The 24,699-nt window shown below is 33.0% G+C and overlaps 1 protein-coding gene across 2 annotated transcripts in view; it reads left to right on the top strand.

Annotated features, from left to right (window-relative positions):
- The window catches only part of ACVR2A (activin A receptor type 2A), an 84,202-nt gene that overhangs the window by 26,633 nt on the left and 32,870 nt on the right, over nt 1–24,699 (top strand). For both annotated transcript variants that reach the window (XM_010974743.3, XM_064484753.1), the window contains one exon: nt 23,840–24,047. In XM_010974743.3, coding sequence (XP_010973045.1) covers nt 23,840–24,047 — 208 coding nt within the window. The remainder of the gene's footprint in view (nt 1–23,839; nt 24,048–24,699) is intronic.

Below are 24,699 nucleotides of genomic sequence, written 5' to 3' on the forward strand. Positions count from 1 at the left end.
GTAGGGGTATGGGGTATGTGAAAGCAGGATGTGTGTGGGGTTACGTGTGGGGATATGTGGTGGTATGTAAGAGAAAGAGTGTGTGTAGGAGTGTGAGAGGTGAGAGGCGGGTGGGTGGTGTGAGGGTGTGTTTTGAGGGATGTGTTGGTGTGAGAGGAGGGTGTGTAAGGAGGATGGTTCAAAGCAAAACAAATTTTTAGTGGAGTGAAATATCTGAAGCATAAGGAAACCTTCAATATTCAGACATGCCTGTTAGTCATTGTACTCTTCTGTAGCATAGCATCAAAATAAATGTTGGCCTATTTCTTCCTCCCTCTAATATTCAACATGGTCATTTCTGTTACTTCTTTAATCAAATATGTACTTTTAATCTCAAATAACTCTACCTATCTGTGCTTTTCTTGAATTAGTCTTTGAGTGAAGTAAACCTTGCTAGAATACTGAATTTAACAAGCCACTTCTGATTTTTCTTTTTCAAGCATTTGCAACTTGAGAGCAGTTATCACCCTTTGTACAGTTCTTTGGCCTGTCTAGTTCCCTGTGGGCTGCCTAACATGGAGCTTCACCCTTTACACTTTCAGGACTGCTGACCTGTAAAGTCACTATGTAGGGACTGTGAATACCATAGGTAATTGTCATGTGTCTTTTAGGTGCAAGAACTGTTTTCCTTAATTTTTCTCTTCTTTCTCCTGTTTGGTTAATCCACTCACTATATTGTGAAGACCCCACTTCTTCTGTCTTTCCTTTTAATGAGCTTCCTATTTCATTACTTCTCGGTACAGACTTCTTTCTGCATGTGTGCCATTTTTTCCCCAAGTACCCTCTTCCTTCTTAAGACAATCAAATATTGTTACTTTCCAAATATAGTGGAATCTTTTTCGTAAATTGTTTTTTCTGTGAAGCCTTTTCTAATTAATCCTTTTGATCCCTTTAAGTCTTGACATTCCTAATTTGCAACTAAGCACACAAATTATTTTAAATAATTTCTAAATTTTGCTATATCCAATATTGAAAATGGATTGCAGATTCCACCAAGGCAGAAAAAGATTCTTTTTTTTCTTTTGGTGTATTTTTGTAACATTTTGCGTGTTCTGAGCGCTTAGATTTAGTTCTTGTCTGATGTTTGAAACTCCCCTCCTGTGCCCAGAGCTCATATGTGGCAAGGTATTTCCCCTGCTATGTTGAAAGTTCTAATTCTTATGCTTGCAGATTTTTATATTAAAAATTTGTGGAAGACATTTTTTCCTTCCTTTTGGTCAGTGTTGAGTAAATGCCAGAGAAGTAATACATCATTATTAAATTAATTGTTGATAAGTTTTCTCCTCCACTTACCTTCCACTAATCACTTTCTTTGAATTTTAATATATTTAATGAATTCTAAGGACCTGAAGGGACGTCAAGAAATAATTTAATTTGGTCTGCTTTTAAAATCAGGGTTTTATGTAAATAAAATTTTTTGTATCTTATCCCTCATAGGAAATTTTGCAGAATAACTAGCCCTGGTGCCTGTACATTTATGTATATATGATGTATTTAATTATAAATAAAGTTTTACAGGTGATATATCAATATTTTGTGAGGGGTAAAAAAAAGTAAAATGCCGTGCTATCTGCTGCAGGTAAATCTTAGCAGCAAAAGAGTGGAGCATCTGCTCTTACGCCTCGTACTGTTTTTTTAGTGTCACTGAAATTGAGCAGATATGTATTGAAAAACTCATTTTATAAATATTCTGAGGACTGAGTCCCCTACTTAACCATCTGTTAAGATTTCATTTTAACGACAAACTTGCCTCCTGCTTTTGGGGATCATCTTAAATTGCTGCTCACGTTGCCATCTTACTGCTCTTCTTCAAGTTGACATCTTGTTAATTTTTCTGCTCATACTTTTGCTTGTTATTTCCCATTTATATTTCTTGTGACTTGATTTTGTTTATTTGTTGGTCTTTGGCATGAGTAGGAGAAAACCAATTTGTTGAGTGGATGCTGTATTTGGGACTCTTAGTGAAGATTGCTTGCTCTCTGATGCAAGTTTTTTTAATCCCAAGTAGTGGCAAACCTGATGACATACTTTCCATTTCTTCACCTGAATTAGCACTGAAAACATAGAATCCATGGTTTAGTATGTATGTATTCTACCCAGTAAAATTTTAATGATTGATAGCTGGCTTCTTAAATGTGTCCCACCTAGCAGCTTTGCAACTGTCAAAAAGGAGTCATACATTGTTTCTCAACATTGAACATATTATGTAAAGCCTGATTAAAAGTAAAATATACCTTGATGTAAAAAGCCTCTTATACTGTCTTAATGGCAAGTTGGATTTCATGGATATTCAATACGTTAAGTAGTTGATTTAAAGCATTGATAGCTTACATTGTGTTCTGTTTTGTATTTTCTGAGTATTTTTCAACAGAAACATCTCTCTTTTGTTCTTTTGCCAGTGTGACATCAAAAGATTGCCATCATTTTTTATCTCATATTTTGGTTTATCACTGCTACTTCTGCAAATTCAGAAGAGTTGTCGTTGATATATCTCTTGGCTTATACAATTAAAGTATTGGTGTGACTTCTTCCTTTGACAGAAATGCTACTAGATTACCATGGTAGGAGTCTGAGTCACCTACCGTTGTCTCCAGGTCATCTGGTTGAGCAAGATTTGTGGCAGATATTAAGTGCATCCTTTCTGAAAGTTATAATGATTTTCTTTCTTAATAACGTATCTTCTAACTCCCAAAATCTTGTATATCTGGTTTTACATAGAGATATTTTAGCAATAGAAGTTATACTTGCCTTTCTATGATTTCTAGGATTTCCTTTTTTCTTTTATTAGAAATAGCCATTGCCTTACCTTCTTGGAGGCACCTTTTAAGTACACAGGAGAAAAAGCAATGAGAAAAATCCCAGAGAGTAATTTCTAAGTATAGGAGAGAGCTATTTTTCAAATAGGTTTTTGTACCTTTGAATAGCTTATTTACTTGACACCTAACTTGTAATTCCCACTTTGGAGACATTCATGTAACTTCATTTCCAGATGGTGTTTCTTGAAATGTACACATATATTATTTGTGATGAAACGTTGTTTTGAATTTTTTAATGGGGTGAACTAATTGTTACAGCTTTCAAGAGATAGTTGAACAGACAGAGTGGACATGTTCTAAGAAGGTCTCATATGGCATGTGTTATAAAGAGGGCGTTGGGCCAGTCAAGCTTAGGATAGTGGAGTATCTAGAGCAGTGCTGCAAAAGAAGTGTAGTGCAAGCCGTAACTGTGAGCCACAAAATGTAATTTTAGATCTTCTAGTAGCCACATTTAAAGAAGTGAAAAAAGGTGAGATTACTTTTAATAATCTATTTTATTTAATGCAGTATATTAAAATATTACTTCCACATGTAATCAGTATAAAAATTACTAAATTTTTTTGTACAAAGTCTTTGAAATCCAGTGTGTATTTTACACTCATGGCATATCTTAATTCAGATTAGTGCTTAGTAACTGCACATGGCTAGTGGCTACTGTATTGGACAACTTAGGTGTAAAGTGGTAAAATTATGGTGATGCCAAGAAATTGGGGAAGACATAAGAGAATCAAACATGAATCTCTAAGATAGACGTAGTGCAAGTAATCTGCATGAGTTGGTATGTAATTTCAGGGGGGAGTCTGAGAAGCTGATGTGAAACAGCTTTGGTAGGTGGTGGGAAACCAACTGGAAGATGAGATTTAAAAGAAGAGAAAATAGGAAAATTTCTCTCCTTTTAAATTTAAATTTAGCAGAGATTTAAAAGAAGATGAAAATAGGAAATGGCAGGACTTGACAATGGCCAGTATTCTATAAGAGGAACAAAATAATTGATTACCATTTTTAAGGAAGATGTCTTTCCCAACCAAGGGATTTTTAGGTTAGGCAATGTTATTATAGTTTGGAACAGAATAGTAGTTTTTCATAATGACACCCAAAAGAAGTCATTGAGATCAACATATAAAATTGATTGCAGAGAAATAACATGGGTAGCAGGGAGGCAAGGGGAGATGATTTAATACAGTAATACAGTAGCGAGGAAGGGTCTGGGGTAAATGATTGATTTTTATGAAATAGGAACTGGACAAAGTTCTTGGTGAGTTAAGAGCAGATGAAAGATTATGAAGAATACTCTCAAAAATGTGTTGCTTAGGCAGTGAATAAGAGGACTTAGTGATAGGGATATTGGCCACAAAGTATCATGCTTTTAATTTTGGTCCAGTCCTACCCTGACCACTTAACTTTATGTTCCTTGGTGAGTTACAACCACTCAAACCTCAGTTTCTTCATAAAATGAGCAGAAATAGTAGCTACTTCATAGAATTACGTGGATTGAATGAGATTTATACATGTAGTGACCGTGACCAGGATGATGTATTTTCCTGTTTTTCCTCCTAGTTTGGAATATCCAGGGAGAGGAAAAAGAGTTGTTTTGTGTTTTTGTTTTTGTTTTTGTTTTTGTTTTTGTTTTTGTTTTTGTTTTTGTTTTTAAATACACACTCATACCACATTTTCTAAGCTATTACTCCTTAAAGCAGTTTTCAGATTTTGGCTTGGTGAAACCTCTTGATTAATTGTTGATGAAAATTTCTTTACATATAATCACTAAATGAAGAAAGACCTTCTAAATCTTGTTTTGTGAATTGTTTGTATAGTGAAAATAGAACAGAAATCTGAAATTGAGTCCCAGCTTCCCACATAGTGACCCAGTTACTTTATCTTTCTGAGACTTAGTTGGAATTGAACTGATTAGTGTTTCTCAAACTGTGGTTTGAGGACTTCCCAGCACTAGAGTCACCTTGAGTACTGATTAAAAATGCAGATTCTTGAGCCCCACTTTAGATCCACTGAGTCAGTCTCTGTGAGTAGAGCCAAGGAAGTTTTATTTAGCACCCGAGTGTAACTCATCCACACTACATCTAGTTTGAGAACCACCAGAAAGGATGATTCTGAGTTCTGTTTTGGTTCAAGTATGAATCTATTCATTGTATTAGAAGCCTAGAATAGGAGTTAGGTAGAAATAATGACATCTATTCCTGTTTACCCTGTAGGATTGTTGTGAGGATTAAGTAAAGTATCTTTTAAGTTTGTAAAAATAAGTGCAAAGATAGTTAAATTTTAGACTCCTATAGATTATAACATATAATGCATAATATATATACATACATTGTAATTTATAATACATATCTATGTGTGTGTGTATGCGTGTGTGTGTGTGTGTATATATATATATATATATATATATATATATATATATATATATATATTTGCAGTGACTCTTGGCTATAAATCTATAATGATTTCTGTATTAGGTAAGACTTGGTGGTTCACAGTTCTTTTTAAGTACTTGATACCTGAATTCCTACCCAGAAAGTAAAGAGTTTATTTTTATCTCCTCCATTTACATTTACATTTTTGCTTTTATTAGTTGCGTGGAAGCCAAGTAGGATCTCAGACATTCAAACCAGATGAATATATAATTTGAAAGAAAGACTAATATCTGTTCTGATTTTTAAATTTAGAGATTTAAAATGTTTAATATTAATAATAATTCCTAATAATATTAGAATGTTTAAAGTAATTTTTGTGACTCCGTTGTTTAGATTGTCTTTTTTAGGGATTATCTTTAGTCTACCTTTCATACTCTTTTTTCATCAGTTAAACACTCTGCTCTCAGCAAACAAGAAAACCAAGTCAGAACAAAAAGCCACTCCCACCATGGGGGTTCTTTCTGGGGATAAAATATAATCTCCCATTTTCTCCATTTCCAGAGAGGGCAGACTGTTACTGGGTATCTACTTTGTGTTGTAGTGTTTCATGCTTAAAAACACTCTTATTTTAGTATATAATATCTCCCCATAATTTAGTATATTGAAATGCTTATTAAATGATTATTACAAAATGCAGTGTCCAGACAACACACCTTAAAAGAATTTGATTTAGTAGGATTGAGGCCAAAAATCAGCATTCTGGTGAGTTAGATGGAGGTTGTACAGGGCCCACACTTTGAGAAACATCGCTCTGTTTTTTTGTTGCTTCCAGAGGTATAAATTGTAGGCACTGGCTGCATGGCACGAATTAGGAATAGTACGCTTCTAGCTTGAAGGTGAACATGAAAAAATATTGCACATCAGAACTCCACTTGTGTTTGTGTGTGTGTTTTCCATAGGAACTCAAGGTGATGTTAACACAGATGTCAAGTGAAGGGCCAAACCTACCACCTGCAGGTTGAATCTATTTAATTTCACAGAAAACATTTTTATAAAAAAAAAAAACTGTAGGACATGGCTGGATCTTGAATGAGTCTATGCTTCTCAGCCTTTCTTTTAAAGTTTGTTTCAGGGATTCAAAGATGTTACCATCCATTAGTGAAAATTTTAAATTATGTGGCAAAATAGAGAAGTGGAAAATAAGATAGGCAATGTGTAATACTTCTGTTAAGAAAAACTGTTGAGCTTTGTTCTATGCCTAGTACTCTGTTCCTGCAAGCATCTTCTGCAACACTAGCATTCACCTCCTGAAATGAGTAAATGCTTTCATTCCCATGAAAAATCCTCAGGTTTAGGTCTTTTTTTCTATTTCTCATTTAAACAGTCTGCTCACTCATTATTACTTCTATTTTTCTTTTAATATATCTCAATTTTTGTGTCTCTCCTTGGCTTCATGGTTTCCCTTTTTATTGTATAATTAATGAAATAGCTTATAAAAATTTAAAAATTCCTAGGTATCAGAGTGAGGAAAAAAATAAAAGTTGGTTTGATAAAACCCATTTTCTTTACTTAAATCAGTGCTGTTGCCTTTTTCTTAGGTATTTACTGGGAAAGTAGCTTTTAGCTTGGAGGAAAGTGCCCTGTATTTGAACTTTGAATCTTATTTTGGTATCTTTCAGTGGCTTACTAACAAGAATTTTTTTACCTCATGTTTAAATGTTTCACAAATAAAGGACTGGGAACAGTCCTGTGAGTTGTTAGGGTTCTGTGGACCTTTGTTCCTTGAAAAAATGATGGATGTATACATTTCTGGGTGGGAGGATGTTGAAGAAATAGTGAAATGACATTCAAGGTGGGCCAACAATTCTTTTTAATATATTTAACTTATTAAACTTATTGTTACATAAGCAAAGATGTATCCATGTGTTAACCCTCTTCCACTATTGTATTTAAAAGTAAATAGTTTAATTTTATTTACTGTTCTTCACTCTACTTCTCCAAAGATGTCTGTCATACTCCTGAACATAAAAAGTTCTTTTTACTATTAGTTTAGGTAAAGAGGAGTTTTTCTGTTTGTTTGTTTTTTTTAATGAGGTATAGATGGTGGCTTATTAGAAAATAGTTTAATCATTCATGTAGATAGGAAAACTTACCAGCTGTTGATTATTGTTGAAGTAAAACATAGTTTGTTTTCGATGTAAACATAACATTTCAAGTGAAAGTTACATTAGCTAAGGTGATAAAATTTGTGAACTAAATGTGAGTAATATGCTTTGTAGATAGTTATATGAAAGCTTTCTGAAGGAGGCTAGTCTAGAATGTCTATGCTCTCCTATTATTTTGATCCTTGATTAAAGCTGTTAGTGCTACATTTATCATGCTGCATTTTTACTCTTTGAAAACTAAATTTTTTAACTACTGAGTGGTTATACAGGTATACCTTGCTTTATTGCACTACACAGATATAGCATATTTTACAAACTGAAGTTTGTGGCAACTCTGTGTCGAATAAATCAATTTGTGCCATTTTTCTAATTTGCTCACTGAATGTCATAGTGTTACGTTTTTGTTAGTACCCACAATATTTCAAACTTTTCATTATTACTATATTTGTTATGGAGATCTGTGATCAGTAATCTTTGATGTTACTGTTGTAATTGTTTTGGAGCACCACAAACTGCCAATATAGGACAGCAAACTTAACTGTTAAATATTGTGTGTGTTCTGACTGCTCCACCAACTAGTTGTTTCCCCATCTCTGCCCTTCTCCTAGGGCCTCCCTATTCTCTGAGATACAACAATATTGAAATTAGACCAATTAATAACCCTACTCTGACCTCTAAGTGTTCAATTGAAAGGTAGAGTCACATGTCTTTCACTTTAAATCAAAAGCTAGAAATGATTAAGCTTAGTAAGGAAGGCATATTGAAAGCTGATATAGGCTGAAAGCTAGACCTCTTGTGCCAAAAAGCCAAGTTGTAAATGCAAAGGAAAAGTTCTTGAAGGAAATTAAAAGTGCTACTCCAGTGAACACACAAATGATAAGAAAGCAAAACAGCGTCATTGCTGATATGGAGAAAGTTTCAGTGGTCTGGATAGATGAAACGAACCACAACATTCCCTTAAGCCAAAGCCTGATCCAAAGCAAGGCCCTAACTCTCTTCAGTTCTATGAAGCCTGAGAGGTGAGGAAGTTGCAGAAGAAAAGTTTAAAGTTTGCAGAGATTGATACCTGAGGTTTAAGGAAAGAAATTGTCTCCATAACATCAAAGTGAAAGGTGAAGCAGCAAGTGCTGATATAGAAGCTGCAGCAAGTTATCCAGAAGATCTAGCTGAGATAATTAATGAAGGTGGCTGTGCTAAACAGCAGATTTTCAGTGTAAACAAAACAGCCTTATCTTGGAAGAAGATGCCGTCTAGCACTTTCATAGCTAGAGAGGAGAAGTCAATGCCTGACTTCAAAGCTTCAAATGACAGGTTGACTCTTTTGTTTAAGGCTAATGCAGCTGGTGACTTAAAGTTGTAGCCAGTGCTCATTTACCATTCTGAAAATCCTAGGGCCCTTAAGAATTACACTAAATCTATCCTGCCTGTGCTCTGTAAATGGAACAACAAAGCCTGGACATCTGTTTACAACATGGTTTACTGAATAGTTTAAGCCTACTGTTGAGACTTATTGCTCAGGGGTGAAAGATTTCTTTCAAAATACTACTGCTCACTGACAATGCACCTGATCACCCAAGAGTTCTGATGATATACAATGAGATTAATGTTGTTTGCTTGCCCACTAACCCAACATCCTTTCTGCAGCCATGGATCAAGGAGTAATTTTTGACTTTCAGGTCTTATTATTTAAGAAACACATTTTGTAAGGCTATAGCTGCCATACATAGTGATTGCTGATAGATTTGGGCAAAGTAATTTGGAAACCTCCTGGAAAGGATTTACCATTCCAGATGGCATTAAGAACATTTGTAATTCATGGGAATAGGTCAAAATATCAACATTAATAGGAGTTTGGAAGCAGTTAATTCCAGCCCTTATGGATTGAGGGGAGAGTCCAAGACTTCAGTGGAGAAAGTAACCACCAATGTGGTAGAAATAGGAAGAGAACTAAATTAGAAGTGGAGCCTGAACATGTGATTGAATTGCTGCAATCTTATGACAGAACTTGAATGGATAAGGATTTGATTTGCTTCTTATGGATGAGCAAAGAAAGTGGTTTCTTAAGATGGAATCTATTCCTGGTGAAGATGCTGTGAAGATTGTTGAAAGGACAACAAAGGATTTAGAATACTATATGAACTTAGTTGATAAAGCAGCAGCAGGGTTGAAGTGGGTTGACTCCCATTGTGAAAGACATTCTGCTGTGGGTAAAATGCTATCAAACAGCATTACATGCTATCAAGAAATTATTCATGAAAGGAAGAGTCAATTGATGTTGCAAACTTCACTGTTGTCTTATTTTAAGAAATTGCCACAGCCACCCCAGCTTTCAGCAACCACCACCCTGATTAGTCAGCACCCCTCAGTATCGAGGCAGGACTCTCCAATAGCAAAAAGATTGACTCTCTGAGGATCAGATGATAGTTAGCATTTTTTTTAGCAATGAAATATTTTTTACTTGAGACATGTACTTTTTTTACACAGTTATACAGTTTTATACAGTTAATAGACTACAGTGTAGTGTAAACATAACTTTTATATGCCCTGGGAAGCCAAAAAATTCATATGACTTGCTTTTTGTGATAGTCACTTTGTGGCAGTGGTCTGGAACCCAACTGGAGTTAGGCCTATGCAGAGAAATGTGAATACTTCCAGTAAAAATTGTTACCTGTAGTATATGTTTTGTTCCATTAAGTTGTGGAGGGAAAAATTTATTATTATTAAAATAATTCTTTTGTGGTAAGTAACAGAGCAAGATTGTTAGATTTTGGGCAGTATTAATATGGCAAGACTATTAAAGTGTTGAAGAAAAAATGTTTTCTTTAAGTTTAGAAGAGATTTGGAGGAAATGTTTTAAAATTGTAAACGTAGAAGATTTAGATAAAATACACTTTATAATGTTAAATAAAAATAAGTGTGTTTATATTTTACTATTCCTGCTACTACTCTTTTATAGGATCCAGGCAAGTCAGTATCTAAAACAACTTTGGTAATTGTTAAAAGGTGTTGATTGATAACATTTATCTTTAAAATAGGCAAACATGACTTTTACAGGTATAATTTTTATATTTCTACTAATAAGCAAGAGGCTAGTAACTGTAATCTAGAATCAAATATTCATTTAATTTAGAATGTTTATCTGAAACTTCTGCTTAGTTTTCTCTGAGTTTTAGAGGATGTGTGTATGTTTTGTATTAGTGTGATTTAAGGATTTGTAAAGAAAAGTTGTTGGATTTAAGGGCTTTCCCTTTTAAGAATTAAGTAGCAAATGAAGCTTTTATTTTTGGAGGGTGAGGTATTGGTTATAGAAAATAAACTGAGTATTTTAATTTTTTAAGAGCTTAGAGATTAGTTTGTTAGACATGGAGAGGAGAAGATGGTAAATAGATGTATTTTTAAAAACCTACTAAATATAATCAAATTGTGTTCTCAGTTATTTGAGAACTGTTTCCAAATTAAGAGTTGATACTTTGCCTTTTTTCATTTCATGATCTAGTAATTCTTATTCAAGTTCTCCAGACATTTTCTCAGTTTTTACCTCCATTGTCTTAGCCATTGAAAGGGGTTAGGGATGGGGAGGGAGTGGTAGAAAGAATGTATCAAGGTCTGAAAGAGTTTGATGTTCCAAGAAAGAAGTTTACTTGTATGGTGTGAATTAAAGCTGAAGAGGGGCCAAATTGTGGAAGGCCTTATAGGATTTGTTCAGATTTTATTTTAAGGCCAAGAGTAGTGGAAAGCTATTGAATGGCTTTAATTTGGGGGAGTGGCTTGATTTTGTTTGCCTTAATGAAGGATCTGATTTCTGGCTCTGAGTGGATGGATAAAAGTGGAACCTGGGAAATCAGCTAAGGAGGCTATTGCTCTTGTCCAGGGATAGAAAGTGGTGACTTATAACCTTCTTACTCCACTGATACCTCCTTCAAAAAATAGCTTAGATTTCCTCTAATTCTATTGCTTATGACTAAATGATTTTGCTGTTTTGTTTTGTTTCAGTTATCTATAAATTTTAATTTGACAAACTGGGTGACATTTTATTGTTTTATTCATTAAGTATGAACGTATGGTTTCTTTATAGCTAGTATGATGGTTTTTATAGAGGGTTTATTTGTTTTCTAAGGTATCCCTACTACCTGTCTACCAGTAAGGAGTTGGTGTGGGTATTCTGTATTACCAAACAGTGATGACTAGCGAGCACTTTTGTATATTAAGTCAGGATGTCTCAGTTGAATTTTATATTTTTTTATTCATCTTTTTATCTTCTAAATTCAGTTCTAAGATAAAATCCTACTTCTTTAGAAACATTAACATGATTTTTTTCCTTTAAATAAGGTACACTGATAAAGAACATACTTGAAATTCCCTAGTCTTTGTGACCTTCTGATCATTTATCTATTATGCCTGCCTTCCTGTTTTTACCTTACAGGAAAAATTAAAATAAGCCTTAATTGAAGTTCAAAGGTATCTAAAGATTTTTAAGTTTCTCTCCTACTTTATACTTCTAGTGTCTTGTTTTGAAAATTAAGACTCTCATTTTTTCTCTTCCCAGGTTGAGGTTGAAGTCTACCCAAGCAATAGAAATAAATGGAAGAATAAACAAATAGGACCTAATTAAACTTACAACATATATCATATTTTGAAAAGTTTTTTTTCACTATTTCTGCTTAATACTTAAATATCAAAGTACCTGAATGTAGAAGATATAGAAGATGCTCTACCTGTGTGAAAGACATAGTGTCCTAAGATTTCATGTAGCATGTTACCAAAATAGACTTTAAAGTGTTCTTCCGGGGCAGAAGGGCAGAAGGGTGGAATTTTCTCATTTGTGAAGGCGAAATCATTGGGCTCCTATTTTTCTGGTTCTTTGTGGAAATCTCACCTTCTTAATGTTATGAGAAGCCTACTTATATTGGTTAAAATTAGAAGAAAGCAGGTCTTTTATTTCCTCTTCTCCCCTTTTAATTATTAAAAAGACACAGAAAGATTGAGGTCTGGAAATTTGCCAGGCTTTCTTGGACTGTCCTAGAAAATTATAATCTTAAATGTGGCCCCAGGTGCTGATCAGTTGAATCAGAAACTTGGAGTTTTGTGATTTGCTCTTTTTCTGGTTCCTGTTGTTCTGTATATGCTTTATGTATTCAGGAAAATGAAGTTATTTGGTGGTTGATGGTAAAATCAATGCTTTATTACAGGTTACTGACCAAATATACCAACTTAAAGTGTGTTTCTGCCCAAACAGATTTCAAGACATTCCTTAAGATAATGAAAACTTGTTACCTTTAAAGAGATGACTTTTAAAGAAATTTTAATTTTTTTTAAGTTCTTTTGGGAGAGAACATTTTAAAGGATGCCTTTGTTATTTAATGTTTAGTAATTCAGCACAGGTTAGTTAGCATTTTTTTAATTGAACAGGCCCTGTGTGGAGTATCTTATGTAGTTAAAGAAGAATTTTAAATATGAAGTCCTTTTAAAATTTTGCTATACAGAAATGCACTTCTTTGTATTAAACTAGATCTACAATTAAGTGAATTAAGAAGTAAGAAAATTGTAAGGGATTTATTTAAAGGGATTCTACTTACCTCTTTTATAAAAGGAAGTTCTAACATTACAAATTTGGTATTCTCTTTGGGTCTCTAAAACTTTATGTTGAGGCTTTTTAAGAAAGAGGTTTGAGAGATTTATGTTTTTCATCAAACCTTGGTCTGTATAAAAGTAGATATATACTAATTTTGGAACTATCTAGCTATATGGGGAAAATTAGTCAGTTGTGAGTTAGCAAAGTTAAAATACATTTTAGGTGGTTATCTTAGTAATTTGCCAGGAATTAATATTAGGAGTCCTTAGATAACCAGTGGTTAAATGTTGACTCCTCAGTACTTTTATTCTCCTTCCTACACACGTGTATGCACACACTGTGTTTAGTGTCACAACTTACAATGTTTATATTTTTCTTTTATTCCTCATTAGTTGTGTTTTAATTTTTATTACTTGAGCTCGATGGACAGAATCTTGCCATATTTTGTCAGACTGATAGTAAGTACTAAGTACAGAGTATAACAGGAGAAGCAAAGAAAAATTCTGAGAAGAAAGCCAGAAAGCGTTTGTGTTTTCCTTTGAAAGTGATTGACTGGTGGTAGGAAGGTGTGTAGTTAAAAAAAAAGAGAGAGATTGAAAGGGCCTATATGTTGCATTGCCATGTAGAAATTTTATTTGAAAATTTATTCTCCTTATATTTCTAACTTGTTTATCGGAAGTCTTTTGAGACATTGTGGACTTTACTTTTCTTCTTAATACTTACAGACAGCAAAGGGCAGTCACTTAGGGAAGGTGACATGTCTTCTATGATGTGTATTAATATAGAAAAGAAAGGATATCGGAAGACCTCTGATGTGTTTATAGGTGCTTAAAAACAAATTATTAAAATGAGTTTTGAAGTGGGAAAGAAATTACATAACACAGAGAAGTAATAAGAATTTTAGATTTTTCGTTTCTAATATTAAGAATCTTAGTTATAAATATGAAGAAGGCTGTTGGTGATTTTGAAAATAAGGCTGGTAAAGTGATATGTCTGTTATTTAATGTTATAGTGAGTTTGCATTTTTTCTTTAATAGAAATGTACTCCTGTTTAAAACTACTGTAATAAATATTTCTAATTTTCTTCAATAGCTGGTTTTAAGTTGCCAGGTGTTACTTTGATGAAAACTTTTGTGATGAGTTTTTGTTTGTTGTGTGTTGTTTTGTTTTTAGTTTCTTAATACCACTGGTTCCTCAAGGTAAATATTTCACATTATTTTCATGGCAGCTGAAGTGATCCATTTTTACATCAGAGTTTGATTTACTTAAAAAAAATCCTATATCTTCTGAAGTAAATAAAGCACTAAAAACCCTTAATGTACATAGTGTCTTTTCAGAGTAATTGAGACTTGTAGATTGTTTTTAGTAAGAACTACTTTGTGTGTGTGTGTGTGTGTGTGTGTGTGTGTGTGTGTGTGTATGTATTTCCTTAATCTGTCTTAGGATGTCTGTTCTGATTTTGAGAATTTACCTTTTATCTCTTATTCTTCTCTAAGTTTATACCCACTTTTGGCTTTTGTACAATACAATTAAAATACAATTTTGTACATTTATTCTGATGGGACTATTGGCCTCCAGCTGTAGTCACCATGATCTCCCTATCCCCCCCAAAATGAACAGCTAATATCAGAAATCTGTTGTACACAGTCTGGGTAATACTTATATCTACTTGTACCTGTTCTGATGTAATTCATATTTTGAATGAGTGCCAGAGAACTGGGTAGAACTATTTTAATCTTGAGATCTGGGCGTTTGTAGATATCTCATACATTTTGTGGCTATAGGCAAAAATATTTTTCTGTTTTGCCTTAACTTTGAAGATATCTTACTTATTCCAGATAGTACATATCTTTCATGACAGTAAGACCAAATATCAGGAAGAGGGTTAGCAACAAAGAGAAATAAAGGGTAAATATAATTGGGATCAGGCTTTTATTTTGTCACACAAGGTAAGAATAAACATGTATCAACAGCCAAACACCCAATGCAGATCACTTATATCTTACTTTCCTATACTTAGACCAAATAAAGGACTATGGAAAGCAAAAACTTGATCCCCGATTCTAATTTGCCAGTCTTTTTGATATCTGTGGCCATCTGGTCAGCATGGATAGTATAGATTCTTCCTTTTTATTGGGTAGTTAGTGTAGCTTACTGAGTTTCTTTAAATTCCAGCACAGTTTACTGATTGTTTTCAGGTAATATTAAAAATATCACTTCTTTCTGTTAACTTACGATGTCTTGCAAACCTGTCTTGATTATACCCAGTAAAGAATATGGAATCTTCATGTTTAGTGAAAACAATCTTGATTTTTCACAGCTCTGTTTATTTGGTCATGATCTTCTTTGTTTCTGTGTACCTCAGTTCTCTGTCCTTAATAGTCCTGCTTTAGTTCTATTTCTTCCATAAAGCCTTCTTTTTTCATTTCCTTGTGAACTGATTGATTTAGTGCATGTTTATTGAGATCCTGTTCTATGCCAGGTACTGGTGATACAGTGATGATAACAGATAGTCTAGCAGAAGTCCTAGGTTATCATCTCCAAATTCCTACTGCATTTATCTATAGCCCTTATCTTGGTGTTTTAATTTACAGTACAAGCATATGATCAGTTTTTTTCATCTACATATACTTAATATAAAGTAAGGTTTCCTCCAAAGATTATTCCTGAGTCATTTTGTATTTGAGACTTTGCAAAATTTTTAGTATTTTGAGGCTCTTTCTCAATAATTTTATGTTGAATAGAAGTATATTGCTTGTAGAAGATAGACTAGCTAGATATGATAGACAAGATAGACAAGACAAGATAGAAATGAAATGATGCCAGCCAGTGCTGATTTTGAATGTTTATGGACGTTTCCTGAGGGGATAGGTAAAAGGGGGATAAGGAATTTAAACAGATAAGAAATTATTCTTTGGGGGGGGTGGGTTGATTTACTATAATAATTTGTTGTAAACTATTTACAAAAGTTGTCAAAAAAAAAAACAACCTTTAAAAGCACACTTTTAAAAGCAATATTGTAAGTAATTTTATGTCCATCGCAGTATATACCTATAGAATAATGGGAAAAAAAAACAGTCTTAGTATTTATGTGAATGGATATTTGTGGCTTGGAAAGACATTTACAGTGTCAGTATTCTGTATTACCTCAAAAAGTATTGCTCCTCAAACAAATGGAAATAATTCAAGTTTTGATACTTTTAGATGACTCAAAAAGAAAATAATGAGATGACACTTGTTGAAAGATATATGTGAAGTTTGAACAAAATTGTAAAAATTTTGTGCTTCATGTTTTAAAACATTTGTAAAACTAAATGAGTTAAATTATGTGGACTTAAATATACAAAGGTTTGTATATTTCAAGTTGGTCAAAAAATTTCTAAAACTCTTTGGGGAAAATTAGGGTATCCTTCATATTGAAGGTTGCATGATATTCATTTATGGTAGGTAACTTGCAAGTTTCTGGGTTGTTGGATGACTACCTAACATAGTGAGAGACTCTTAAAAAATACCTATTGAACTAATAAAATGCTGTATACATTGACTTATTTTAGGGTTTCTTTGTGCCATGAGGGTACTGTACCAGAATTTCCCAATTATTTGCTTAAAGTCATTCTTTTATATAATGTTTTTGATACAATTTTATATTTTTATTTGTACTCTAAAATGTTTTGGATTAAAAGCATCATTCAGTTTGATCATTCTACTATAGCCGATTCTCTCTGGACATGTATTCTACTCCTAGAGTGGTAGGAAGCAGTGACATATGAAAGGGAAACAAAAATTATTTTTCATGTTGTATTTATTTTTTTTGAAACTTTATTAACCCTTTCTAGAGGACTGAGTTGCCTTTGGGAGGCATAAGGTTAGAGAAGGCATTCAGTTGCATACCTGTTTATACTCTGTTCTCAATGACTTGTTGATAGTTTTAGACAGCATGAAAATACTTGTCCAGAAGTGAGCCTCAGATTTGTAAGTTGTCAAAATAGTTTTTTTCTTTCTGTTTAATGTTGGTTACATACATAGGAAAATTGTCATAGTATAAGGCTGGTCACAGGGCTGTGAAAAACATTGTCATCTTAATCAGAAAAGAAATTAAACAATTCATAATTGTAGAATATTCTTTAATTTCATCTACCTATTTCAAAAGAGGTTGGGGAGAGCAGTAGTAGTTGATTTTTTTTTATTCAGTTGTTAACGTTGCGTTTTCACTTTTATCATTCATTAAGTATTGTTTATTTTTGAGGGGTAAGTAGGATAGTCTTAGATGCCTTGGCATTCTGACATATAAAAGGACATATATAGAAAACTTAAATAAAAACAGTGAATAAACAGAAAATACAACATTTTATATTGGATTGTAAGTAGTGTATATTTTGTGGGAAGGAGGAGTCCTGATTAAAGGAAATCTGGGATTTTGTTACATCTGCCTTGAGACAACTTGAAAATGGTCACATAATGTGGGATTTAGTCTGGGATGCATTTTGCAAGAGCTAGGCTTTCAGGAACTACTAGATGATAGATTGTAAACGAGAGGGCAGTGAAGAAATATTTGCTTGAACCATGGCCCTTGCTCCAAAAAAGGGTATATCTCCTCCATTGAAATTCTTTTGCTCATTTGTCAAAAATTAATTGAGCATATTTGTGTGGGTCTGTTTCTGGGTCCTCTGTCTGTTCCATTGGTCTATGTATCTGTCTCTCCACCAGTACCACACTGTTATGCTTATTGCAGCTATATGGTAAGCCTTAACATCAAGAAGAATGATCTCTCCCTTTATTATCCTTTCTCAAAAATTTTTAGAATAAGCTCATTTATGTCTACAAAGAAATTTGCTGAGATTTTGGTATAAATTGGTTTAATCCTACACATCAGTTAGGGAGGAATAACATCTTTATGTTGACTCTTCCAGTCCGTGAACACAGTATGTCTTGCCAAGTGTTAAGGTCTTCTTTGATTTCTTTCAACATTTTATAACTTTCATCATACAAATCCTAAACATGTCTTACTAGACTGTATGTAATTATTTCCTTAGGAGCAATTGTAAGTGGTACTTTTAATTTTAATTTCAGTTACACTTAATCATTGTCAGTATAAAGAAATACAGTTGATTTTTGTGTGTTGATCTTGTATCCTATGACCTTACTGAACTCACTTGTTAGTTCTACCATTTTTTTGGTTTGTCATCAAGTTTTTCTGCATAGACAGTTATGTCATGTGCAAATAGAAACAGTTTTATATCTTCTTTTTCAATTGGTATGCCTTTAATTTCTTTTTCTTGCCTTATTGCAATAGCTAGAACTTTCAGTACCAGTGGTGGAAGTAGACATCATTGCCTTGTTTCTGATATTAGAGGGAAATCATTCATTCTTTGACCATTAAGTATGCTGTTGCCTGTAGGGTTTTGTTTGGTTTTGTTTTGTTTTTGTAGGTGCCGTCTGTCAGTTTGAGGAAGTTTCCCTCTATTCCAGTTATACTGATAGAACATATGATTTTTCTCTTTTAGCCTGTTTATTTGGCAGATTGCATGTATTGATTTTTGAATCAAACCAACCTTCCATGCCTGGAATAGATCCCACTTGGTTGGGGTGTGATACTTTTTTTAAAAAAAATACATTTTTGGATTCTGTTTGCTAACATTTTGTCGAGGACTTTCTAAGTTAGTGAGAGATTTTGGTCTGTATTTCTCTTTCTCTTTTATGTGTGTGTGTGTGTGTGTGTGTGTGTGTGTGTGTGTGTGTGTTTGTGTGTGTGTTCGTATGTGCTGTCTTTGCTTTTTGTATCAAGGTAATACTGGTTTCAGAAAATTAGTTGTGAAGTCCTTCTTCTGTTTCTAAAAGATATTGTGTAAAATTAGGGTTCGTGTATTGTTTTAATGCTTCACACTTTAAAAAACAAAACCCTAATAATCCTCGAATGCAGTCATATTAGGTGAAATTTACTTTTTCCTTATAGGAGGAGTATTTTAGATCTGAATATGACTTTTGTAGGGCTATTTTGAAGCCAAATATTCTATCAAATTTCAGGTTCTGTGTATTTTTTTTTTTTAATGGTAAGAAAAATGAAGTGGTCCTTACTAGTCATTATGGATAAGTGGTACTTTGGAAATAGAAATATCTAAAATAACTGATACTGGATTCTGTGACTAGATTTATTGGTTCATATAACTTGGCTGAGTATGAATTATGAAACTATGGAATTATTAGGGAAATTGAATCAAGTATGGAGACAAGCAGTGAAAGTTTTGGTAACTTGTTCAAAGTCACAGTTTGTAAACTAAATTCCAAGTTCAGGTCACAGTTTACTAAGCCAGTAGTACTTACCTAGGGAGAAACATTAGATCACCAATGGGTCTTTGCCAAAAGGAAAAAAGAAAACACATACATAGTATATATCTATATATCTGTTTTTGTACTCCCTCCTCCCCCGCCAATATACTTTTTAATTACTCATTCCCATGGCTACAAAATGGCACACAAACATGAATTTGAGAAAACTCAAATTTGAGAAATAGGGATTCTGGTGCACATCATTGGTTAAGAGCGATTGTAGTAAACTGTGCACACAAACTTTTTATTTTTAATAATATAAAAATGAAATTAATATTAACTATTTGGAATCACTTTGATAGAATAAACCTATGGTAGAAATTTAAAGTTTCAGAATTTTTTAAATTGAGAGATGCAGTTACAGATTAGTAAATATAGGTAACTTTTGCCATGCTTTTTTGAACTATACCTTCAAAGTCACTATGTGCACTTAAGAACATAAAAATACATATAATTTGATTTATTTTTATAATTATCATGTTATTATATTTATTGGTCAGTTAGGGATGTGATGGTATAGAGACTGATTACAGAATCAACTTGAGGAGAGGATGGCAAGATTGTCGGTTTTCCCTCTAAGCAGTTTTATTTCTCTCTGTGGAAAATAATCAATCAAATGATAGTCTAGATCTAGAAAAATCACTCTGAGAGCTTAACTTACCATTACATAATTAAGAAGCATTTTTTAAAATGAAGAAAATAATCATTTGTTTATATTTTTTCTAGATCAGAGGTGGCAAAAAAAAGATATTGATGTTGTTTCCCTTCTTTCCGTACTAATTTCAAGACCCTTTAACCCCAAAGTCTTTCTCAGTACATTGCTCCCAGCAGCCACTGTTAATTGTTTGGAATTGACACCAAAAATGAAACCCATTTGGCATTTCTGTTCTAGGAAATGTTCTTTCTTTTATGTCAGTTTTGTTTAGTTTAAGTGGTGTTCCTATGTCTCAGTGGAGCCTTCTTTTGGATATTAAAAATAATAGTGATTTTTAACGTGAATTACACAAGTGATCATTCACAGAAGACCCTCCCCAACAAAACAAAACAAACACAAGGCAGATTACTAGACTGTGGGAATTAGAATGTTGTTTTAAGCAGTAGCTGACCACACAGCCTATAGGCCAAATCCAGCCTGTGAACTAAGAATAATTTTTACATTTTTAAATGGTTAAAAAAAATTTAAATAATATTTTATGACATGTAAAAATACATGAAATTTAGTTTTCAGTGTTCATAAATAAAGTTTTATTGGAATGTAACAGACCTCAATCATTTACTGTTCTGTGGACGCTTTTGTGCTGCAGTGGCAGAACTGAGTAGTTGTGACAGAGACCACGTGGCCTACAAAGCCTAAATATTTACTGTCTGGCCCTTTACAGAAAAAGTTTGCCATCCCCTGTTTTGAGATAATGTGGGCAGTGCATGATTGCTTTAGAATTATTTAGTAAAGGATGAAACTTAATTTGCTGATATTTTCAACAGATTTCTGAAAAGGAATAATTTAGAAAATGGTTACTATTTGTACACAGATGAGTAGTGGTAGAAGCCCTTCCTTTATAGAATACAGTGGACATAGAGTTACCAGTCATAGTTTACAACATGTCAGCTCACACTGTGATTTCTTCATAGTTGAGAGGAAGTCTACAGCGCCATTATTGCCACAGATTTCAGCAGCTTGTAACTATATCTCTGTGCTGCTAAAGCATTGTAGAGCAGCGGTTCTCAAACTTTTTGGTCTCAGAACTTCTTTAGACTTAGAAATTTAGAACCCCAGTCTTTTTTTTTAAATGTAGGCTGTATTATAGAAATATTCATCTTATTAGAAATTAAGGCAGAAAATAAAAAATACTTATTTAAAAGTGGCAATAATAAGTCCATTATATGTTAGCAAAAGAATAGATGTTTATAAAAAAATATTTTCCAAAACAACAAAAATTAGTGAAATTTTTGCACATCTCTTTAATGATTGTTTTAGTAGAAGACAACTGGATTCTTATGTCTGTTTTTTCATTCAGTTTGTTATGATACATTGCTTTGATATGAAGGAAATCTGGCCATACACAAACTATGAAACTAGTTGGAAAAATGAGGAATATTTTAATAGCTTTTGTAGATAATTGTGGATGTTTTTCTTTGATACTATACCACAACTCAACAAGTGGTAGTTTCTTTATTTTTTTTTTTTTGGTTAGGTTTATTAAATTATAATTTACATAGAATAAAATGTTTATTGTTTAGATATACAATTCTATGAGTTCTGATTAACCAATGCAGTCATATAACCACCAACACAATAAAAAATGTGGAATGTTTCCATCACACCCAAAAGTTTCCTCATAATCTTTTGTAATCAGCCCTCTCCCCATCCTCCAGCTTCTAATCTGATTTTTGTCCCCTTACTTTTTGCCTTTTCCAAAATATTATGTAAATGGAAGCATTTAATAGATAACCTTTGTAGTCTCTCTTCATTTTTAGTGTAATGTGTGTGTAATTTATCCATGTTGTTTCTATCATTAGTTCATTTCTTCTTACTGTATAGATGTTTATTTTTCTATTTACCACTGCTGGATATTGGGTTGTTTCTAGTTTTTTGTGGTTATGGATGAAGCCACTTTAAACATTTCATGTACAGATTTTTGCATGGGCATATGTTTTCATTTCTTAGGTAAATACATAGACATGAGGTTGCTGTCTACACAGCATGCATGTTTAACAATAAGAAGCTGTCAAACTGTTTTCCAAAGTGGCTGGACCATTTTGCATTCCCACAACCATGTGGGAAGTCCCAGTTGCTCTATGTATTTACCACCACTTGAGACTGTGTTTTTGTATTATTAATTCTAATCAATATTAGATTTAGTTTTAGTTTGCATTTCCCTGATTATTATTAGTGAAATTGAGAATCTTTTTAATAGTATTTCCCACTCATGTCTCTTTGACAAAGCATGTATTTGAATCTTTTGCCCTTTTTTTATAAATTGGATAGTATGTTTTCTTAATATTGAGTTGTGAGAGATCCTTCTATTTCCTGAATATCAGTTATTTTTTTAGATATATAATTTGCAAATATTTTCTTCCAGTTGGACTTTTTTCCTTAACTTTCAAAGAGAAGTTTTAAGAAGTTCAGCTTACCAATTTTTTTTTTTTGGCTCATGTGTTCTGTGTTCTAAGAAATCTTTCATAACTTAGGGTCACAAGATTTTTCTTTTTTTTCTAGAAGTTTTAGAGTTTTAGGTTTTATTTTAGGTCTATGATATGTTTAGAGTAAAGTTTTTGTGTATGGCATGAGCTGTGAGCTGAGGTTCTTTGTTTTGTATGTAGATGTCCAGTTGTTTCAGTATCAATTGTTGAAAGACTATGTTTTCTCTCTCTAAATGCATTGGCCCCTTTGCTGTTTATCAGTTTTTATCAATTTGCTGTATATCAGTTGACCTTATATGTGTGGGCCTGTTTCTGGATTCCCAGTTTTATTCCATAGGTGCATGTGTCTGTCTTTTCACTGAGACCACATTGTCTTGATTGCTGAAGCTTTTAGAGTAAGTCTTAAAAACAGATGGTAAGAATTCTCTTTTGTACATCTTTTTCAGAATTATTTTAAGTATTCCAGTTCCTTTACTTACTTAGGGTTAGGGTTAGGATTAGGGTTAAGGTTAAGAGTTAAGACAAGAGATGGTTTCTTAAAAGTTAGTCACAGTGTGGAATCTGAAACCATTAATGAACTTTTTGAAGTCGGTAACATTAAAATCTACTTGACTATCTTGAACATTGAATGGATTTTTTTTTTTAACCTATGAAAGTTGTTTTACTTAAGAATGTTCGAGCATCACACATAATTCATTTAGAAAATATTGGTTCTCTGAATTATATAGACCTTCTAAATATTGGCACATTTCATTTTCCTATATTTAAAAGTCATATTTGTTAATATCATCACTGATTTTATGAAAAAGAATTCTTTTGAGTATCAGGAAGGTGTTAGCCTAATGGTGATAATGAATACAAATTTTCCAGAATTCTTATTTTTGCTTGGAAACTCATGTTTTATCATTAGTAATGCATACTGTCAGTTGTTTTCCTTGAAGAAACAGGTCTACTTGGTTCATTTTTGAGAACATTTCTGCCAGATACTCAAGTCTGAATAACGGATTGGTTTAGTTCACAGCTCAGTCATGCAAGGGCTTTATCTGGAGATAGTCTTTGTTCTTCAGTGTGCCGCAGAAGTGTGTTTTGCCACACAGAATATTGAGAAAGAATCAAGGGTCAGGATTTAATAAAGTTACGTTTTACTGCTTTTCATCAATGAGAGTCTTAAATGAAGTGAAACTGCCCTTTTACAGAGAAATCTTACGATATATATGGTCGCTTTCTTTTATTTTTTAAAATTATATTTAAAGTACAGAGATTGGCCTGGAAACCTTAACGCTGTGTTACATAACTAGGAAGACAGTAAATTATTGATATTTTAGGAAGATCTGAAGTTTGATCAACTGGGAGACAATCTCTTAAAGAATGAATACAGTTATATTAAGTTGTTGCTTTATTATCTTATAGGTGCTATACTTGGTAGATCAGAAACTCAGGAGTGTATTTTCTATAATGCTAATTGGGAAAGAGATAGAACCAATCGAACTGGTGTTGAATCCTGTTATGGTGACAAAGATAAACGGCGGCATTGTTTTGCTACCTGGAAGAATATTTCTGGTTCCATTGAAATAGTGAAGCAAGGTTGTTGGCTGGATGATATCAACTGCTATGACAGGTAAGGAAACATTTTGTTTTTTATGATAGTGCTGAATAATTTTCATCACCCCCTCTTTTTTTTTTAGAAGGAGAAAGATCAGTGCATGGATTTTCACTTAAAAGTTTTTTTTTAAAGATGAGATTATGAAGGCCATTATAATATGATGTAATGACAAGATAAGTATTTTAAAGTAATAAAATATAGTATGTTTATGTTTTATGTTCGATGTACTTTGAATAATCTACCAAGTAATGAGAACTTTAGATAAGAAACATTTCTTTATGTTTTTAGGATTATAGATTTTTTTAAATGCCAATTTTAAGGAAAAAGGTTTTTAAAAATTGCTTTAAAAGAGAGTATGTCTGTTGAAAATCTATCCTGAAGGAGAATAAAGCTTAATCATAGTATTTAATTTCCTTTTAGTTTCCCTCTTTATGTATCTGGAAGAAATTGATCTCACTACATTTTCCCCTTTTTTTCTTGCAAAGTAGGCCTTTGTTCTTTATCCCAAGAGACATTTTAACTTGACGTTCAGAATTACATCAGAACTAACACAGTCCTCATAGAAAGCTACATTTTATTTAAAAGATCTCACTTAAATAGTTTTATTCTGTACCTGAAATAAAATACAGTGGATATATTACTGACTGCCTGTGATTTTTCTGTAAGG

Source organism: Camelus dromedarius, chromosome 4 (assembly GCF_036321535.1).
Source record: "Camelus dromedarius isolate mCamDro1 chromosome 4, mCamDro1.pat, whole genome shotgun sequence".
NCBI classification, from domain to species: Eukaryota; Metazoa; Chordata; class Mammalia; order Artiodactyla; family Camelidae; genus Camelus; species Camelus dromedarius.